This window comes from Anneissia japonica, unplaced genomic scaffold, assembly GCF_011630105.1.
Source record: "Anneissia japonica isolate Jap-2015-1 unplaced genomic scaffold, ASM1163010v1 scaffold426_len1935630_cov189, whole genome shotgun sequence".
Lineage (NCBI taxonomy): Eukaryota > Metazoa > Echinodermata > Crinoidea > Comatulida > Comatulidae > Anneissia > Anneissia japonica.
In genome coordinates this window covers 500,699-520,391 of record NW_022713172.1, presented here as the reverse complement: position 1 = coordinate 520,391, position 19,693 = coordinate 500,699, and the positions used below count along the sequence as shown (strand labels likewise).

General features: G+C 34.8%; 1 protein-coding gene across 1 annotated transcript; it reads right to left on the bottom strand.

Annotated features, from left to right (window-relative positions):
* Positions 1-5,789: 5,789 nt before the first annotated feature.
* Positions 5,790-19,351, bottom strand: LOC117108301 (NF-kappa-B inhibitor zeta-like). The gene is made up of 7 exons (XM_033250279.1): positions 19,074-19,351; positions 13,251-14,664; positions 12,436-12,544; positions 11,978-12,194; positions 11,401-11,549; positions 10,442-10,711; positions 5,790-9,756 (listed from the first exon to the last, which is right to left on the bottom strand). The coding sequence occupies exons 1-7, from the start codon at positions 19,159-19,161 to the stop codon at positions 9,727-9,729; spliced, it is 2,277 nt and encodes a 758-aa protein (XP_033106170.1). The 5' UTR covers positions 19,162-19,351; the 3' UTR covers positions 5,790-9,726.
* Positions 19,352-19,693: the final 342 nt, after the last annotated feature.

Genomic DNA, 19,693 nt, shown 5'->3' with positions numbered 1-19,693 from the left:
AATATACTGTATAATAAGATTTTGGAGCTGTAAGTATTAACTACGATGTAAACAATCAATAGGATAAATATAGCGAGGTCGCGATCGTTGTACCCCAAGCATAAAAGATCGTATTCCTGACGTTGGCGGCGCTGTTTCAAATTAGGCCAAATAAAATGGTGTATAATATAATGATAAATACTCATTTACTAGAGCCATTCAAAGCGAATACGAATTGTCTTTATCAAGTCATCGGGGAAGTGGATTTTAGCCAGGATCAACTACGGATGGTAATGACCGCAAGGACGGCAATATGTGTCGAAGGGACCGATTTGGTCGCCTACTACAAAGCTTTAGAGCTTCAACGAGAGTATCTGTGCAGTAGGTGACAGGATTGATGGATGATACAATATTTAGAATTGGTATTTAAGGAGATAACTCAGAACTGTTTTGGTAAATCCTCGTTATTTAATTTTGCCAGATGAGAGACCTTTCTCATTATAAATATTAGAAAGATTTCGACTTGCGCAACGATTTGATGCTAGAACGGATTCACTCATGCGTGATCGTCCTACCGCCCTCTGTACAACGTAGATTCTGCCAAATTAGAATCCGGAACGCGACGAGAACGTAACGCTCTTGCATGAGCAGACTTCTTAGTGACGTAATTACGCTCTACGCTCTATGGTCGTCGTGCAATCGAAAGCTCCCCTATGGTACATTCAAGCTGAGAGATTTTGAGCGATCATCCGAGTGGGGATACATGTTGTAGTACAAGTACTTGTGTATGTATCACACAAGGACCACTCAAAAAGTTTTAAAAATCTTTTAATTAGTTTAAACACAAAAACACTGCTTACTCGTTGCCCTAAAACAGCTATCTAGAAGTTATGAGGGTTTTGTATCATTGAAAATGTTGAGGCCCAGTAAACCTTAAGCAGTTAAATTGGTTAAATGATTAAAAACAATGTGTTTTAAAAATCTTTGAATTCTATAGTTTAAGCGTGGATTGTAAATTGTAATTTCTTTGCACAAAAAGCCATGAACATATTTTACCAGCATAATTGGTATGTCATACATGTACAGTAGGGTGCATTGGATTCGTTAAAGTATAAATTTCATGATGATAAAAAAAAATTGCTTACTTGCTGCCATAATACAGCTATCTAGAATGTATGAGGGTTTTGTATCATTGAAAATGTAGAGGCCATGTAACCCTTAAGCAGTTAAATTGGTAAAATGATGAAAAACAATGTGTTTTAAGTCTCTAGGTTTAAGAGAGAGGATAGAAACCTTTAAATATTTATGAGATACATCGATGTACATGTATAGAATCTACAATTTGATTGGATAAGAAGCTGGATCGTCACACAGATACATCAATAAATACATACCGTTGGTCATACATTCATGCTTCACTTGATAGTGAGCATTCCGATCAGACAATTAAATATAAGCCCTCGAGCTGAATGATAGTGCATCGTATTAAACACGATTTTCATTTTGCATCTTATAACCACTCCATAGTTGAAATATGAATGTTGTATTTCGAAAGGTCGATGGCATGGATTTGTAGAAATGATTTGTAATGTATCATGTAGTTGATTGTTTTCCTTGAAGCGAAATAAAAGTGTTGCAAGTCAAAAACGTGACTGCAATTCAGTTTATCAGAAGATGGAATTTCATAAATTCAGTTATGAAGGTGATTAAAGAAAATATGGATTGATTTGTGAGAATAATGAATAGATTAAAGGTAAGCCGGGGACACACTGCGTGTTGTTACGGTCGCAAACTGTCGAATCCATATCTTCGCTGTATGAAACGACGCGACGTTGTCTGCTGCTTGTCGATGGCAGATTAAAGAGCACATACTTTCACACCCGAATCAGAGTACTACAGGAACCGATCAGTCGAATCAGTGTGTAATATTAAGGATGTTGGCTTTCAGGGCGTCGGAAATGCGGTCCAAGTCGCTTTGGGTTCTCCGTAGTGTCCCGGCTTAACACTAAGCTAAAATCTTTGATAGAGTAATACAGTATAGGCTAGAAAATTAAAATGTAATATTCGAACTGTGAATGCGTATAATATTTAAGTTAACATTTAGAATGATAATACAATTCTTGTCAATTATCTGTTACATAAGTGCAGTATTAAAACGCATCTTTTCAGTTCACTCATGTAGGCCTATTACTAGTTGTTTCCGTTATTAATGATAATGGTAATCATCGTTGGGGACTTGTAAAAAGCATACTACATGGTCTCTATGCGCTGAAAAAAATAACAAAACATATTTAAAAATATATAAAACTGCATTACGCCACATTATTCGCTGTGCTCTTTCAAAATCTATGAACATTACATTTTACAATTTGTTTTATTGTAATACAGGCAAATGACAAATGGTTGTTTAATGATTGTTTAATATTGATATTTCCCACCGCCCACCAACTTTTTCAATGTCGTGTGTCCAATGGAGGGTGAGGATGTCAATAATTGACACGTCTGTATTTTACGAAGCATGTAGGTTAACCACGCCCTTTCCACTTGTGAATGCAACTATAAATATTAATACGATAGCCTAAGGGATTGGAGTACTGTACTGTAATTTGTTCCCATCATGGCGTCCTAACATTCAAGGACTTTTAACTGTTATAAGCTGTTGATTTATTAATATTATTAGTGTTTGCGTCACGATTTGCCCGTGAGTGAATGTAGGCGGAGACCACTCTTATTAAGCACGCGGTGTGTCAAGCTGGGAAGCCCAGGTAGTGGAGCAGTACCGATCCCCCTTGGAACTTTCAACAGTTTCTGGATTTGTTTCGTCATGTAGTGATGTATATCAACATAATACCTGCTTGAGAAATAACAACCAGGCAATTTTTTTGAAACTGTTATATGATCGCCAAATCGACGCTTTGACTTTATCACGATTAAGCGGTTTACATTCCATCATAAAACTCATAATCAGAAACTTAACAGTCAGTATTGCCCAGTCAATTTTGTTTTTCAATTAGAGCATGATCTTTCAGCCTTTTATCTTTAAAGTTGATTTCTAAAGGTTCGAATTGTATTGGCTCAAATGGTTCCATTATTTTGTTTGTTGTGATCAACTTGTCAAATACGACTCTTTCGTATGGTGCAGGTGGTTACATAATGAGTTATTAAAACCCTAATTTTTAATGTTAGTGGACAAAAAATATAAATTTAATAACACTCATTTGTTAAACATTATGTTAGAAGACTATTCATCAATAACTTAAAATGCCTTATATATATTGGACTTTGTAAAACATATCAAGCAATTACTATATTTAATACTAAAATCAATCAACACTCTGTATACAACCAACGAATAAAACTGTTCTATACTGTACTCTTTGATACAACCTCAAATTAACGAAGGTGTTAGAGCTTCAAGGGGGTTCGCCCTTTTGCACCCATATTACTGAGACTCTTTGCTACCGCTCGCACTTTCAAGCCCCGACTCTCAGCCTCTATTATAAATCCAAGAAGAAATCAATTTTCAGCAACCGTTAGTATCCAAAAAACTGAGGCTTTGGATTGTTAGACCGTGAATTATTGCTCTGTAGAGAGGCCTAATTATCTGAGTATCAGTCTTAAAATGTCACTCTCTCCTATATTTATTTCATGTTAAATGTTTTGAGTCTGAAGTATAAAGATATTCCAAACATTTCTGAGGGTTTGAAATGTTCAGTTATTCATTATTCTCTTTACATGCAAACATAATTGAGTGCGAATACAAACAAAAAATACTGGCCCCGTTACTGAACAATTATCTACAACACTGGCTGTACACACTTAGTAATAATCATAGATGATGGAACAGTTATTTCCATTTTGGTGACCTAAAGCAGTCATTAAGATAGTAACCCGAGGTCGACAATATATTACGCCACATCATATTGATAAGCGAACATCTTTTTTTTTTTTTTTTTTTTTAGAAAATGAGGGGCTACAAATCTAAGAATTATGGATTTATTTTCTGTGAATTGCGTTTGTAAGTCTTCCTTGAAATCGCATTTCACTCGCCTACTGGCGCCATCACTCTATTTGGAGTAAAACAATAAATAATAGATAGTTTATTAACATGCTCTTGAAGCCTATATATTGCTTGTATTATATGCATTTGAAGGATTCCAATCAAAACAGCCTTCAAAGGTTTTCAAATATTAATAGTAAGAAACAACGTTATTGTATAGCTTAACAATATACACAATATTCCGAAGTGTATAACTAGGCTATACTCTGTCTGTGTTATACACTGTCTGTGTTAAACAACATACATGATTGATTTAGCTTTCACTTTATTTATAGTTATTCCTTTTCAGTTGTAAAATAGAACAAGAACTTAGGCCTACTTTCATATGTTGTAAAAAAAAAACAGCGTGCATGGTTCAACGCTCCACGAAAAACTGGAAACTAATATCGGTTTTATGTACACGAATAGATTTTTTTCTCTCAATTTTCATAAAAAACAGGTAAATTTCTTGGACTGAAATCCCGGATAATTTAACCAAAAGAACATAATTTAATTAAAAAAAAAACAAAAAAAAAACACCAACCCCTCCCCCATCTCCTCCACACACACATACATACATGTGAAGGAGCTACAACCAATGACATTGAAAAAAAACCTTACAAGTGGTGACGTAGTTAATCTTCGTTTTTTTATGTTAAAAATGTGTGTAATGCTATATCTGTGAGTAAGCAAGGGATGTTTAGCAACAGCCCTAACATTGAGTAAGCCACTGCCTAACTGAGTACGAGTATATCTGTGAGTAAGCAAGGGATGTTTAGCAACAGCCCTAACATTGAGTAGGCCACTGCATAACTGAGTACGAGTATGTCACAAGATACTGCTGCTTATTTTTACAACACACAACGTGTGTCTATGAACTTAGAAAAATTCCTATAGCTCAGATATTTCACCAGGGGGTATATAGAGGGAGCTCTCACTGTTTAAAGCTATTTTGAGAACTGGCGACGTCATCGTTCGCGAGTATGTCATCTCTAAACAGGTGTGTCTTCACAGGTGTGTCATCGGTTAGTATGGGTTCACAGGAGCACACACACACTTAGACAAAGTACGTTGCTTTTGAACACAAGATGGGTAGATGGGTGGGTCAGGGAGAAGCCGTATCTCTTATACACATCTAGATGTGTATAAGAGACAGTATATATATATATAAAGGCAAAATACTGGAAAACAATTGCATGATTATCAGATAAAATTCGAAATAAAATGAAGGATTAAGCACTTCATGCTCTTTTTATGTTTCACTGCTTTTAATTGACTTTCGGCAAACTGGTATTCATGGTTTTTGAATCGGCCAACTGGCATTCGGCAAACTGGGTTTCGGCAAAGTGGACTCGGCAATCTGGCATTCGCTAAACTGGGTTTTTACAATAGATACTCTTGTGGATTGGTAATAAGGAAAAGGACTGCTGTAAAGGACTATTGTTATAAATTAATTTATTAATTAAATAAATTAATATTATTAACTCTTAACTTAAATTTGAATTGTTTTTGTTGAGAGCGTCTCGACGCGGGTCTCGACGTCTTGACTGAGTTGCTTCAGTCGTTAAAAATTGAATAATATAGGCCGATAATCCAAACAGGGAAATAGGCCTACACATTGTTCATTCTCTCCAAATAATATACCGTACATATTTCCCTATTTAGATTCTCTGCAGGTATTACAGTATTCTCCTTTTGGCGACTGAAGCAACCCAACGAAACGCCGAGACACCAAAACATAAACAACAGTTCTTCTCAGAACTACTGTACGTAGTGTACCGCAAGCATTTATTTAAACCTTCCAACAATGCATGACCTCCTTTAAATGAGCGATGAAATGTTTTAAATAAATACTGTAATAAATAACAATATTAATACATTTATCCTAAGGTAGATCAATGTAGGTAGATAAATATAGTACTAAACTAGGTGATAAAATATAGAAACCATTGGATGACAGATTAGGAGTAAGAAGAAATTTTCCAAGGGCCAGAGAACAAATTTTTCAGGAGACCATTTGTTATTTTGTACAGGTGTCTCTCCAATTAAAGACCACGTTTTGTACCTGGTATTTAGCAGCTTTGGTATTTAATTCGAAAAGCATATTACAGTTTAATTCATTTCCCTTCTAAATTTTAAGTTTGAGTTTTGGTGATTTTGTTTTGTGTAAATGGAATAAAGGTCATTTCCCAAAAATATAATTAAGTGGTTATGAGTCTAATCAATAAAATTATGCAATTGGAAGCAAGTCTTATATGCTGTTCCACGAGGAAAATGGAGACCTCTTCAGTTACCACACTTTTCTGTGTCCTAGGACGAAGAACTATCTGTATATCTTTGCAATAATCATTCTAATTAGAGACGAAAGCTGCCATTAAATTCTTGGTAACAAAAGTGGAAAAGTAACCTGCAGTATGCACCAGTGGAGTGAAGAATGGTACAGTATGCACATGCTAGTCCGACAAAATGAAATCATGCTAAAAAGACATATTTACTGTACAGACCAGTTATATTATTACTGACAACAATTTAGAACTATCCTTAAAAGATAAGAAATCTATCTCATTTATTATGGGGTTTCATTTTATCAGAAAATGCAATATTATAATTAACTGTACATACTACATATTACTACACATCTACTAGCAAGGACTAGTGTTTTCAACATATTTTACACATACAGATATTACCTGTATAAACAACTGTATTTTATCTTTTGAAAGTCATTGTTTTATTTTGTACAAGTTGCTAAACAACTCAGCATAACTAAACGTCATGTTGGTATTATCCACGCACTTCACAAGAGTAGTAAAACACATTACCTACACATACCGGTACTAACAGTGGAAACACTATATTACTGATCACACACAAACATGGTCCCTTAATGGAATGTTCCCTATATAATGGAGTTAAGGTGCATTGTTAAAGGATAGGGACTTCTCCACCGGTGAGGAGATGGTGATCCCATAAACAGTGGTGGTTAGAATTTTCACATAATTCCGAAAGTTTGCGTGCAGATAGTCGCAAGTACGGTAGAGTTTTGACACTAAAACCTAATAGGAGATACAGCACCCACATTACACTCCATGACGGAAACAGCATGGATGCTAGTGCAATAATTAAAACTATTTTTCACAAATATTATAAAATTTTAATCATGATTTTCCAATAAATTATTGTAAATGAAAATATATATTACAAAACAAAGGTCAACACACTTTAACATTAGCGAAGTTCAATTTTTTTTTTAACCTTCGACATCTAGCCTAGCTCTTGGAAATTATCACATAATTTCACATAATTCCGAAAGTTTGCGTGCAGATAGTCGTAAGTACGGTAGAGTTTTGACACTAAAACCTAACAGGAGATACAGCACCCACATTACACTCCATGACGGAAACAGCATGGATGCTAGTGCAATAATTAAAACTATTTTTCACAAATATTATAAAATTTTAATCATGATTTTCCAATAAATTATTGTAAATGAAAATATATATTACAAAACAAAGGTCAACACACTTTAACATTAGCGAAGTTCAATTTTTTTTTTAACCTTCGACATCTAGCCTAGCTCTTGGAAATTATCAAGATGTCAGTGGAAGTTATCAACTATTTTACCATATATGGGCTTGATGATGTCAAACCATATCCATATATGTATATCACAAGTAAAATTTGATAGACAGAATTAAAAAATAGACCTTTGATCATCTTCTTTGTCCACTGTCTATCGATGTTTTAAATATAAAAGTATTACTACAGTAAGTACATTTGATGTTTAAAATCCGTCTTAACAGCATTTTATCAAACTTATTAAATTTTCAACTTTTTTTTTGTTTTTGGAGTACATTTCGCTACACACTTATCTTACCACACCAATTACTCTTCAGGTGTCTAATGTTTCTAATAAAGTAATCGTAGAATCATTATTATGAGAGAGGCTTCCCACGCAATTATAATGTGTTCACGTAAAAATATAATGACGTTATTATTCTTGTCCAAATCTACGCATTAACATAGTTCTTAACATAGAACACAGAATGATAATTAACCTCAATGGAATTTCTTTCATTATCAAAAATAAATATTAAATTAAATTAAATTGTATGGGACAGAATTGTCTTAACAATAGGATCGAAATTCAAAGCTATATACAGCTGCAAATAATTATCTGAACTAGTAAAGTCAGCAAAGCTTGTTTCACTGCATCTTATCTAAATTTTCTTTAAAATTACGTAAATGTAAAGTTTTCTAATGCTAGGGAATGCATTTATAAATCCTATTTACAATGTCATCTCTTATTTAATACAGCATCTTAAAGCTGGTTTTCATTATCATACACATCATTATGGTAACCTGATAGAAACACTCACAGATCTGAGAGGGAATGTCGAATATCAGGAAATACACAAGTTTTAAATAGGTTGTTGACCCATGGTATGGGGTGGGGTATTATGTTGAAGTATTGGGTGTGAAAGTTGAGGGTTATGATGGGACACAAGGAACTTTCCCTCTGTTTGAAGCCCTGACCGTCCCATTACTTTTCTGACCTTAGTTTATCAGCTACGGCTTTATGTTAGGGGCAGATCCAGTATTTTTTTTCATGGTTTGAATCAACACCTACCTCAGCCCCATATGAGAGTATAGTCTCCACATAACATGGGTGTGGTTGATAAACTAATATTTTCAGAGTTCTTAAAATAAGTTTTAATTAAGTTATCTTACTTGGCTATTTGTTGGTAAAATTTTAGTGGGTGATAGACAGTTTTTCCTCATTCTAAATCCTGTGGACTCTACCAACATTTTACGACTAAAAAACATATTCTTAAGTTACTGCTTAATATTGAATTATTATCAATCACATGATAATAAATGTATATATGAGAAAAACCTAAAAAATGATATGCAAAGATAAAAAAATTATAAAACAATTAAATGAAATTATAAAATTATTAGATTTTTGTGATCACCTGAAGAACCAACAGTCCACATGCTACTTGTGCCATGACCCCCCCCCCCCTCACTTTGCTCCTTTTAGGGCATTAAGAATAATTATACCAATCCAGTCTCAGCATATTAAGGAACCAAATTTCATGTTGCATTGTTCTGATTATGACAATAAAGTTCACATCAAATCTGAGATGCTTTGATGGGATTTTTACCTAACTGTAAATTAATATTAATATAATATTAAGAATATCATTAAAATATTAATATTATATATTTGTGTGATTTGCCCATATGTTGTTAAGCAAATAAGGAATATAAACATTTCAGTATTGGATAGTAATGTAATTTTTATATACTGTAGGTAGGCTCATAATGAATCATTTTTCTCATCTTGCAAAATATCAAACTATTCTTTGCTAATAAATTAGTATCAATAACATTGTCAAGTCAAATTATCCTTAACATACGCTCTGATTTAAAAAAAAAAAAAAGCCTCTTATTAATGCCAAATCATTATTTATTATAATTTGCTAAAAAGTAGTGCAGTTCAAAAATTAATAAAGATGTCCAATAGTTACACAACATTTTCTACAATAATTGTAGATTTAAATGGAAAAGTGATGTTGCAATATTTTGCAACAACCATCAATTATATATTACACAAGTTGTAAAATTAAAAAAAAAAAACAACATCTGAACAGCATTAACATCTGAACAGCATTATTTGAGTTCGGCTGTTGGCGTTTTATGCTTTAACTCCGCCCAGACAGAAGGTTTCTCACCTGCAAGTAAGATAAGAAACATAAGCTTAACAAACTGCCCAAGCAGGTATTGTTATTTTTTTTTAAATACTGCAATTTCAGTAATATTATATTTTGACCTGGTCTTAGAAATAACCACCATCTGTTGGGTTTTATCCCATGTCATTCACTGGATATGTTCTTGGTCCACTGTGTATTGTATCGTGTCAAATTTGTAATAAATAAATAGTAAATACTAGAAGACAAACCAATATGATATTAAATTTTCCATCTAAACCAATCACCTATAGAAATATTCTACATTCCTGATGATGACATAATTAATGTTGAAATATTGAATCCCAACTCGATGGCGTGTATTTCAATACTTGAATTATGTATTATACTTTCTTATCTGCAGATTATTCAGTGGACCTTTCGGTTTCTATAGAAATGTTGTTTGTCCTTATATATAACACATTGAAAGATAATTTTTTTCAATAGGTAGATCAGCTCTGTTCAAACAAGCCCACAGCATGACAAAAAGTGACAACTGAATCCATACGAAATCTTAAGGCTCGGTCTACACTATCAAATTTCATGTGACAAATAAATGTGATATGCCAATATTTGGGTGTAATATGACATCATCATGCCCATATCAGGGCAAATCACACAAATTGTGATAGTGTGGACACAGCTTTAAACAATAACAGCACAAACTTACAGACAAATGTGACTTCGGATTGATTCCGATGGCCTTTTCCTTCTCAAAGTTTTCCTTACTCACGTCCGCACCATTCCTCATCAACCGACGGACGATGTCTTCAATGACAGGCTCCTCCGCCTTCAGACCAACAGCCAAATGAAGAGGTGTACACCCGGCGAATGTCTGCTTGTTCACGCACGACTGGTCACTTTCTAAGATGATGTCAATAAGGTCAATCTTCTGATGTTCCACTGCATAGTGAAGTGGGGTTTTGCCACTCTTTCCATCCTAAAGAAAAGACATAGATACATAGTTATATATAATACGTCGGTAATAATATTTATAGACATGTTGTCCTTATATTGTGGAGTAGAGTTGAATAGCTTGGTGGTTAACATGGTCACCAGAATGTGAATTCTGGCGACCATTTATATTCCTGAGTAGAGAAAGACAAACGTAGATTAAGTGCCTTGCCCAAGGACACAAGTGACTTGCACAGCGAGAGTTCCGAACCCCTGACCTCAAGGTTGGGAGTCCAAGCCACAACCAATGCGCCAACCACATGGCAGTAAACATTAATATGTTGGCCTTCCAATATCCAGGGTCCTAGGTTCAAATCGTGTCAGAGCCAAGTTTTTATTTTTCTCACAACTAAAAGCAACTGAACTCCATAATTGCTATGGGGAGAGTGATTATTAACTATACTTAACACGGTCTAATAGTTAAGATAAACCAATGGTCTTACATTTACAGACTTTCGTAAGACTGTCTATGAGATCTTCTTCTTTATAGAGTTTATTCACAAGTTTATTGTGGAGCCATGTCGATTTTAGTTCTAAAAACTCAATTTTCATGTATAGTGTTGAAAGGGTTGGTAGGAACAGTGCTGCAACGTCAACGCTACTTTCTTGACCCTATGAGATAAAAGCTATGATCGACTAATTAAGACTACCTGTCCAAGACCACCCCAGACTCACCTGACCTGTTGTCGATGCATGCATAAAGAGAAGCATAGCAACAAGATCCTTGTTCTCCACATAAATCTGAGTTGCACACTGTGACTCAGCTGTGAACACAGTCTCAAATTTTTGGTGATGCTCAATGGCATAATGAAGAGGTGTTTTTCCTGCAAATGAGAATATACATACTTTTTTTCTCAGAAGGAAAAATACTGATTAATAATTAGCTAAGTACTGTACAATTCACTATCATTATGTTTATTAATATTATTAATACTATACTATGTTTGAATAGTTTCATCTGGTCTGTATAGTAGTTATTTAATATTTAATTATATTTATTTTATAATAATTTTAATCAATTTAGGTGTAAACTTTTAAGCTTTGTCCAGATTATAAACTTTTTTTTGACAAAAAAACAGTTTATATTTAGTCACAGTGTGCCTATATATGGTCATGATGTGATGTCATCATGACCATATATAGTCATGATGTGCCTATATATGGTCATGATGTGATGTCATCATGACCATATTTAGGCATGTCACATGTTCTTGTCAAATAAATTTGATAGCCTGAACAGGGCTTTACTTACCATCATAATCTTTGGAATCAACATCAAAATCTTGCAGTCTGTTGCTATTTTGCAGTCCAATGTGGATTGCTCTGACAATGGTTGTGAACCCCTTCATTGCGGCATAGTGCATCGGCGTACACCCAGAACGGTCTTTAATCGAAGGATCAGCGCCCAAACTAATCAGCTCGATGACTAAGTAAGGCATGTTCACGACTGTGGCAAGGAAAACGGGTGTCTAGAGGAGAGATCATAAACTATTACCAATAAAACACCAACTGATATCAAAAGGTGTGTCAAATGCACCTACATCTGAAGTGATGAATTCATAACTTACAAAATCACAATGTGTAGGTTTAAAGGATCCATTTTGGTGGGCGTGCGCCCACCTCGCACCTCTGTAGATAAGCCACTGTCTGTAAAATGTAATACCAGCCTGTATATCTACATTCATCTTTAAAAGCATACGGTAAACCTACCTGTCCAAGATTATTTTGAATATTGAGAGCTCCAGGTACTTGAGAAAGTTTTTTAGCAATTGCAATAGCTAGGTTGTATCTTCCTTGTGTCACAACTACATGAAGGCAACTGAAAGATAAATAAATAATTAAATTAAATTAAACCTCAATTACTTCAAATTGAAATTTGCAATTTTAGCTGGCCCTCTGGGGCCTGCAGCATTATCCACAGTAAAGTGGTAACACCGTCATGTAGCAGACACATTGTCCCTTATCTCACCAAACTCCCATGTGGTTTTGTTTTGAGAAGTATCTCCAATTAAAAAACCAATGATATCTGGGATTGTACTGTAGAGTTCAGCTCAAAAAGCATGAACATTATCTATCAGCTAATACTCTGCTCTAATACTTATTATGTTCAAATACAGTATTAATTTACATAGTACTCAGTCAATGCCACAAATGTCTTAACACCTCTAGAGTTACTTTGATTAAAGACAAGGAAACGTTGTTTTACCCACACCCAAAATCTAAAAAAATTAAGGGTTGATTATATTTATTTTACTTTGTTGCAAAAATACAGTATAAGCCCAAAATAAAGTAGATGTTTCAAATGGCTTTCCAAAATTTAAATGATACATTGACCTTGATTTTAGTCCTGTGGTTACCATTTTTTGGGGAGGTAATGGATGGTATCAAACCCACTAAGCACAAAAACAAAACTGGCTGATGATTATGACTTCAGCATGTCACTGGGCTTGGAAAACACAATTTGCCTCAACTGGCTGCCACATGCACCCGCCCTCCAGTTTATGCCAAAGGTTGTGAGAACTTACGTGTCTTTGTCCTCGGCATCTTGTTCCATTAGGCACTGGATGCTCAATCTATTAACCTCCTGTTCGCATTCCATGATTCCCATCGTGTAATCATCTCTGACTGGCTCCATTTGTTGTGGGCTTGGTACCTGTGTTGGGCTTGATACCTGGGGAGGAGACACTGGCATCTCTTCTGACATCACAGACACTGGTGAATTTGGGCTATATGATGACCCGACCGACGGTGGTGGAGTCAGAGGATCAACAAAATACTGCTCAGTTGGTTGGCTGTAGGGACTACTTATTGATGCCTGTGGAGAAGGAACTGAATGTGGAGAAGGTGATCCAGCTGGTTTTTTCAAGTATTCTACTATATCTTTGATAGCTTCTTCAGGGCTCCTGTGATCTACATACACTTGGCAAGTACTAGGTTGAGTGTGTTGAGCAGCTAGGGGGCTTGGTGGCTCCTCCTTTATGTGCACAATTCCTGTGTTTGAGGCTGTCTGCACTGAGATGACCGGTGCCTCCTGAGAAAACTGGTTAGCAGACTGGAACTGACTTGGAATGCTGGTAGCAGGAAAGTCATCATGATGGGGCCAGGATGAGATCTCAAATGGTCTTCTAGGCTGGGTATTTGGAATTGAGGTTAGACCTGGTACTTGCGCCTGCTGAAACATCATGTCAATGCTCTGGTTCCATTGGTTAGCTGTCATTTGTGGTGCAAATCTTGGATCTTGATAAACATTCTGAACCATTCCTCTTTGTGACGATGGTGGTTTTAAGTTTGACCCAACAGGAACAACATTGCCGCCAGGAATATATACACATCTTTTCTTTGGTTCCCCACCATCACTAGTAACGGGCAGAATAGGAGGAATCTGGTTCAGTGGAGCGTATAAGTTATTTTGACGGTGAATAACAGGTATTCTATCATGACCTCTTTTCTCATGAAGTCCTTTGGGAATTAGGGTCACGGTTTTGTTAAGTTTATCAGCCAGTGCATTCACCTCCTCATCATTGGTGTTGCTCTTTTTCTCTTTTACCTTGTTCTCATCCAACTTTAAATCCTTAGAAATCTGAGCACTGGTTTTGTTTGTTTCTCCCTTTATGCCACTATTTTCAATACTACTATTTCTCTGGTTGCTGACCGTTTCCAGATGAAGCTGGAGAAAGCTTGTTGGTGTTGATGGATCATCCCCGATCGATGCAGCTCTCCGCCGAATTTTATCAACAAGATTTTGTTCAATAGATTGTTCTGACTTTGGACTCTTTGCGCATTCTTTGACCTTATCTTCTTTCGACATCTTCATATATGGCTTCTTGCTCGATGATATTGGTGATCCACCGTCACTATCAAGAGAATTGTAACCAGGATCAAAGTCTGGGGCTGTGTGAAGTTTTAAGTCTGTTTTCATCTTCATTTGTGATTTGTCATCTGCAAGATCAAATCAAATCATATAAACATTTATTTCTTCCAAAAGATAACAACGTGTTAACCACCATCTTTGTTCAGCTTATGGCACCAATAATGATAGCAATAACAAAAATAATAGTACCAAGAACAATTTAATTATATAATAATAACAATAATAACAATAGACTGTATGTGGTTATTTAGTTATAAATAAACTGTGTCAAATCTGTTTAGGCATTGCTTGAACAATCCTAAATATATAAAATATAAAAATATAATGATATAACTGTGTTTGATATATTAAAAATATTATATTATTTTAAATAATTATCATTTAATATCAAATTTCATTCATTACAGATGGGTTATTCCAAGTAAAATAACAGTTAAAACAAGAACACAAAATAATCTGGTACTGTAAGTTAAATAAGTAAAGAAAATACTAGTATTGTGACTATCTACAATATTATTATTTACTTTTACTACTATTAATAATTTACTACTACAATTACGGTACTATTACTACAGTATAATAATATTAAACACACTACTTTTACTATTTCTAAAATAATATTAATAATATTCCTGCTATTATAATTAGCATACCGATGAGTCTTTAGCAAACTTATCTGTGGTTACATGTACAGTAATGCACAGGAAACTAAATGAAATCTATAAAACTATTGTACTGCATTCTTGTACCAAACACATGAGTATAAATAGGCCTACTATATAAATATAAATATGTGGGCCAAAATAATGTACATAAATTCCATTCACGTGCCTCTCTTGTGACTATCTACAATATTATTATTTACTTTTACTACTATTAATAATTTACTACTACAATTACGGTACTATTACTACAGTATAATAATATTAAACACACTACTTTTACTATTTCTAAAATAATATTAATAATATTCCTGCTATTATAATTAGCATACCGATGAGTCTTTAGCAAACTTATCTGTGGTTACATGTACAGTAATGCACAGGAAACTAAATGAAATCTATAGAAAATATCCAAAACTATTGTACTGCATTCTTGTACCAAACACATGAGTATAAATAGGCCTACTATATAAATATAAATATGTGGGCCAAAATAATGTACATAAATTCCATTCACGTGCCTCTCAGGGGATAACTGAAATACAATAAAATGTATAAACTACGGCGATCAAAAGTCTCTTGCTAAGTATTAGGGAAGTTCCCAGAAAATGTTCATCACCACATGAGAAACAGAATTATACATCCTGGTTCGTGACCTTTTCCTAAAGTGTTACACATGCACTGAACTAATAAACATGAAAAATACAATTAAACGTTGCTTACTTTGTATATTTTAAGGGTAAATAGGTTAAGTAAATTAGAAACTTAGAACAAAGAATTACTCTCCTAATTACACATTCATTTTATATGCAGTTGCTATTGTTACACCGACCTTTAGACAAATTCCTAATTCTGATTAAATGTTACTTTATTCTGTATGAGGATCAGATAATACAGTAGATCATCAACATCCAATCTTAATTAAGCAATCAGAAAATACAACATTGCTTACTTTGATTATTTTATTTGAAACTTTTTTTTATAAACAGTGGCTTTTGTTACATCAGTCATAAAAAAAAATTTCCTTTAAATTCTAGCTGGATGTTAATGGTGTGTAAGAACTGAATTAAGACAAAAACATCGAATCAGAATTGGGATTTTTTTAAAGACTGGATGTAACAATAGTTTTTGTATGTGTGCTGTGGCAAAATGTACTATAATAATTATTATTTTAGAAAAAGAAAGTAAAATTCCAAAATTATGACAGGTGTGAGAACTAATTTAAGAACAGAAATGAGGGGGTGAAAGATTATTATAGCTGAACAATGTGATAAATGGTCGACTTCCTACATCTGGAAAAGATATCTACGTTGAAAAAAAGGCTTACAGTACATTTGCTAGGTTGGGCCCTTTTAAGGAGTATTATTTATAATGTAAAATAAAAATTAAAATACTTATTTAAAATGTCGATATACACCAAAGTGGAAATAGTACTTCGCCGGGGAAGTTGGGGGGGGGGAGAGGAATTTTAGACCCCTTTGTGATGCCACTGCTCATTAAATCGAATGGGGCAGGGGGTCGGAGAAGCTCACTTGAGATGAAGCATAGTATTCTTATTAATATTATTGTAAATTCTATTATTATTTTCATTGTATTTGAAATGGGTGGGGGGAGGAAGTTATAGTCATGGTTCGGTTTAAGATTAGCTTGAAAAGGGGTTTACTGTAGCTGAACATGCAAACCCAGGCCCGCTTTTTACGTGTCTGATATTACCAATATTACTGTTGATGTTCTCAATACATACCTGTTGTATGATATTGTGTCCTATTAAAGACAATACTGTATGTACAAATATTTGTACAGTGAGTAATACAAACAAAACATTTTTTATAGTCACTCACTCTCATTTCAAAGAAATGGTCAAGGCACTTCAAATGAAAAATTGATTAGATTAAACCATAAAACACACTAGGGGAAACAAAAGCTCTGTGAAAATAAAATATGAATAAATAAAGATAATTTATATGAGTATGTAATGTGTAAATGTTATAAAATGTAATAAACAAATAGTATGTAACTAAAATGTAGATAAAAAAGGAATACAGTATACCATAGATGAAATAAAAATGTCCATATAAAATTAATCAAAAATAGGATTAAGAGAGAGGTGTAGACTGCTTTTGGATTGGGGGTGGGGGGGTGTGTGTGAACATTGTGAATGTAGAAATTTATAATGAAATCTCTAACTAAGGTCGTGTTTATATTACACACTTGCTAGAAACACGGATCTGCCGTTACGTAACGTATTTCATTGCCCGCGGCCGATCCGTGTTAGGTTTACGTTTATACATGTAATCTGAACACGGATTAGACAGGAAGTGAAGTAGCTCGCGAAAAGCCTTGTGGGACAGAAGGTCGAAGTCAGCATGACATTTCTTTACAAAGTTTAATAATTTCATCCGAACCAAGCCAAGTAACAAGAAGAAATGAGTTGGTACAGGGCAAAACATTGTATTGGATAGAAAAAAATTCCATGGGAGGTAAATAAACTGTAGTTAGCACCCCGCGTCTGACGATAAATAGGCGGCTAATGGGGCAGATAGGAAGATTGTTGGCGCTAAAAAGATGCATTATTGTTTGTTCTAAGGATTAATTAAAAGATTAGTGTTTATAAAACAAAAGCATTGAAGCGGCCCTGTTGGTGAGATTCAAATGAAGAAGTGAAGGTAGGCCTAGAATAGGGTATACTGTAGGTAGACTGGCAGCACTCCGGCGCGTATCACGATGATTTCGGCGGATAAGAAAGCCTCGGAAAAGACTCTTTTCGTGAAAGGTATATATTATGCCTTCTCAGCAGTAAATTAAGATATAAAATTATTGCTTAATAACGGCCTTATTAACAATAATTATTTTCTTATATCATTCTGGTTGTAGGCCTATTATAAAAGCTCATCCCATCTTGTTGGCGCCTGTCAACAGCAAGAAAGCTATTAAATTACCACCCACTGTTTCAAGAGAGGTCAAACCTATGCCTGGAGGCTACAAGTTGGTACTTCCAACACGGCAATTTTGGCGAGTTCGGCAAGTAGCCTTTTGTCCAGATGGTATTGTAATCACACGTAATCCAGACTGTTTATACTACACACATCAGAGAAGCCGTGTTCGTCAATCCGTGTTCAGAGTGTAATATAAACGGGCCCTAATTTGCTGCTGCAGGGTCACTAGGAAAGTATGGTGATAATATGCCGTTGGACAGCTTGTTGACTGTGGATCTTTTTTTTTGCCCAACTGTGAGCAATGCATAGAAACTGGTATCATGAAACTGGGTCGGCTTCATATATACAGTACCTACAAACGGCTCAACGGTCTCTGCGTAGGATTGAGGTGTGTAATTTTACTTCCACACACCACATACGATCCTCTCAGGCTCTTGGAATGTGAAAATAAAAGCTTCAAGTTCTACTGTTTATATCAGCAACTAAACATTAGCTATCAGGAACTCAAAAACACAATGAATAGTAACCTAGAAAACTTACAGTTTTGTTCACGTTACTCTTTCACTCCTACTACTACCTGGTAGGACTTCACTCTTTCACTCCTACTACACTGTAGCAGCTAGGCTTAGACTTAGCAGGGAGTTGTTATAGTTAGCTAGCTAGACCATGAATGAACAGAAGTGAGCGGATCTCCCTGATTCACTAGCAAAACGAAATTAATAAAGCCTATTGTTTTGGTACGTGGCTTATTTTTATATCTATGTATAAGCATCAATTATGTACTCACAATTCAGTTTTACATGAGGATGTTAGTTAATACCACCAGTGATTATAATAATATCATAGCTCCATCAAACATGGGAGGACTACCGTACTTACTTTTGCCAGTGTTACTAAGTGTCTCTTGTCCAGCAACTTCCGCCTTTACAACAGTCTTTAGTGTAGGTTTTTCCGATAAGGACTGCATATTATATGCTGATTTCACACACAGAACTTCAATAGATTTGTAATGTACGAATTTAACCCAGTAAAATATATGAACCTGCCGAAAATAGTGTAAAAAAAGAGAATTTAAAAATACGTTTTTACACAATACGCCTACCAATCGCCATTACTTATTCGTCACGCTGATCGTGGTAACGACCTATCTAGTGAGGTAGAACCTACGCTCCCTATTGGCTGTCTCAATAATTGCTTCCGTAGTTAGCCAATCGAAGAGCAAGAACCTGGGAATTTAAAGGGGAATTCCCGCAAATGCTAGCCATGACCTCATACCTATTTTTGTCATAGACGTGTAACAGAAACAGGAACTTGATGGGGAATATTTTTATTTTTTACTAGACAGAAACACAACAGAAGAATTAGTAAAACCCTGAATGAGTGTGTAAATGAAGCATAGAATTAAAAAATCCAGGAAACAGAATTCTTGTTAATGGAATTATAGGCATAGGCCTACATTCTTTGTGTATTTAATTTTCTCTTTTTAAAATATTTTATTA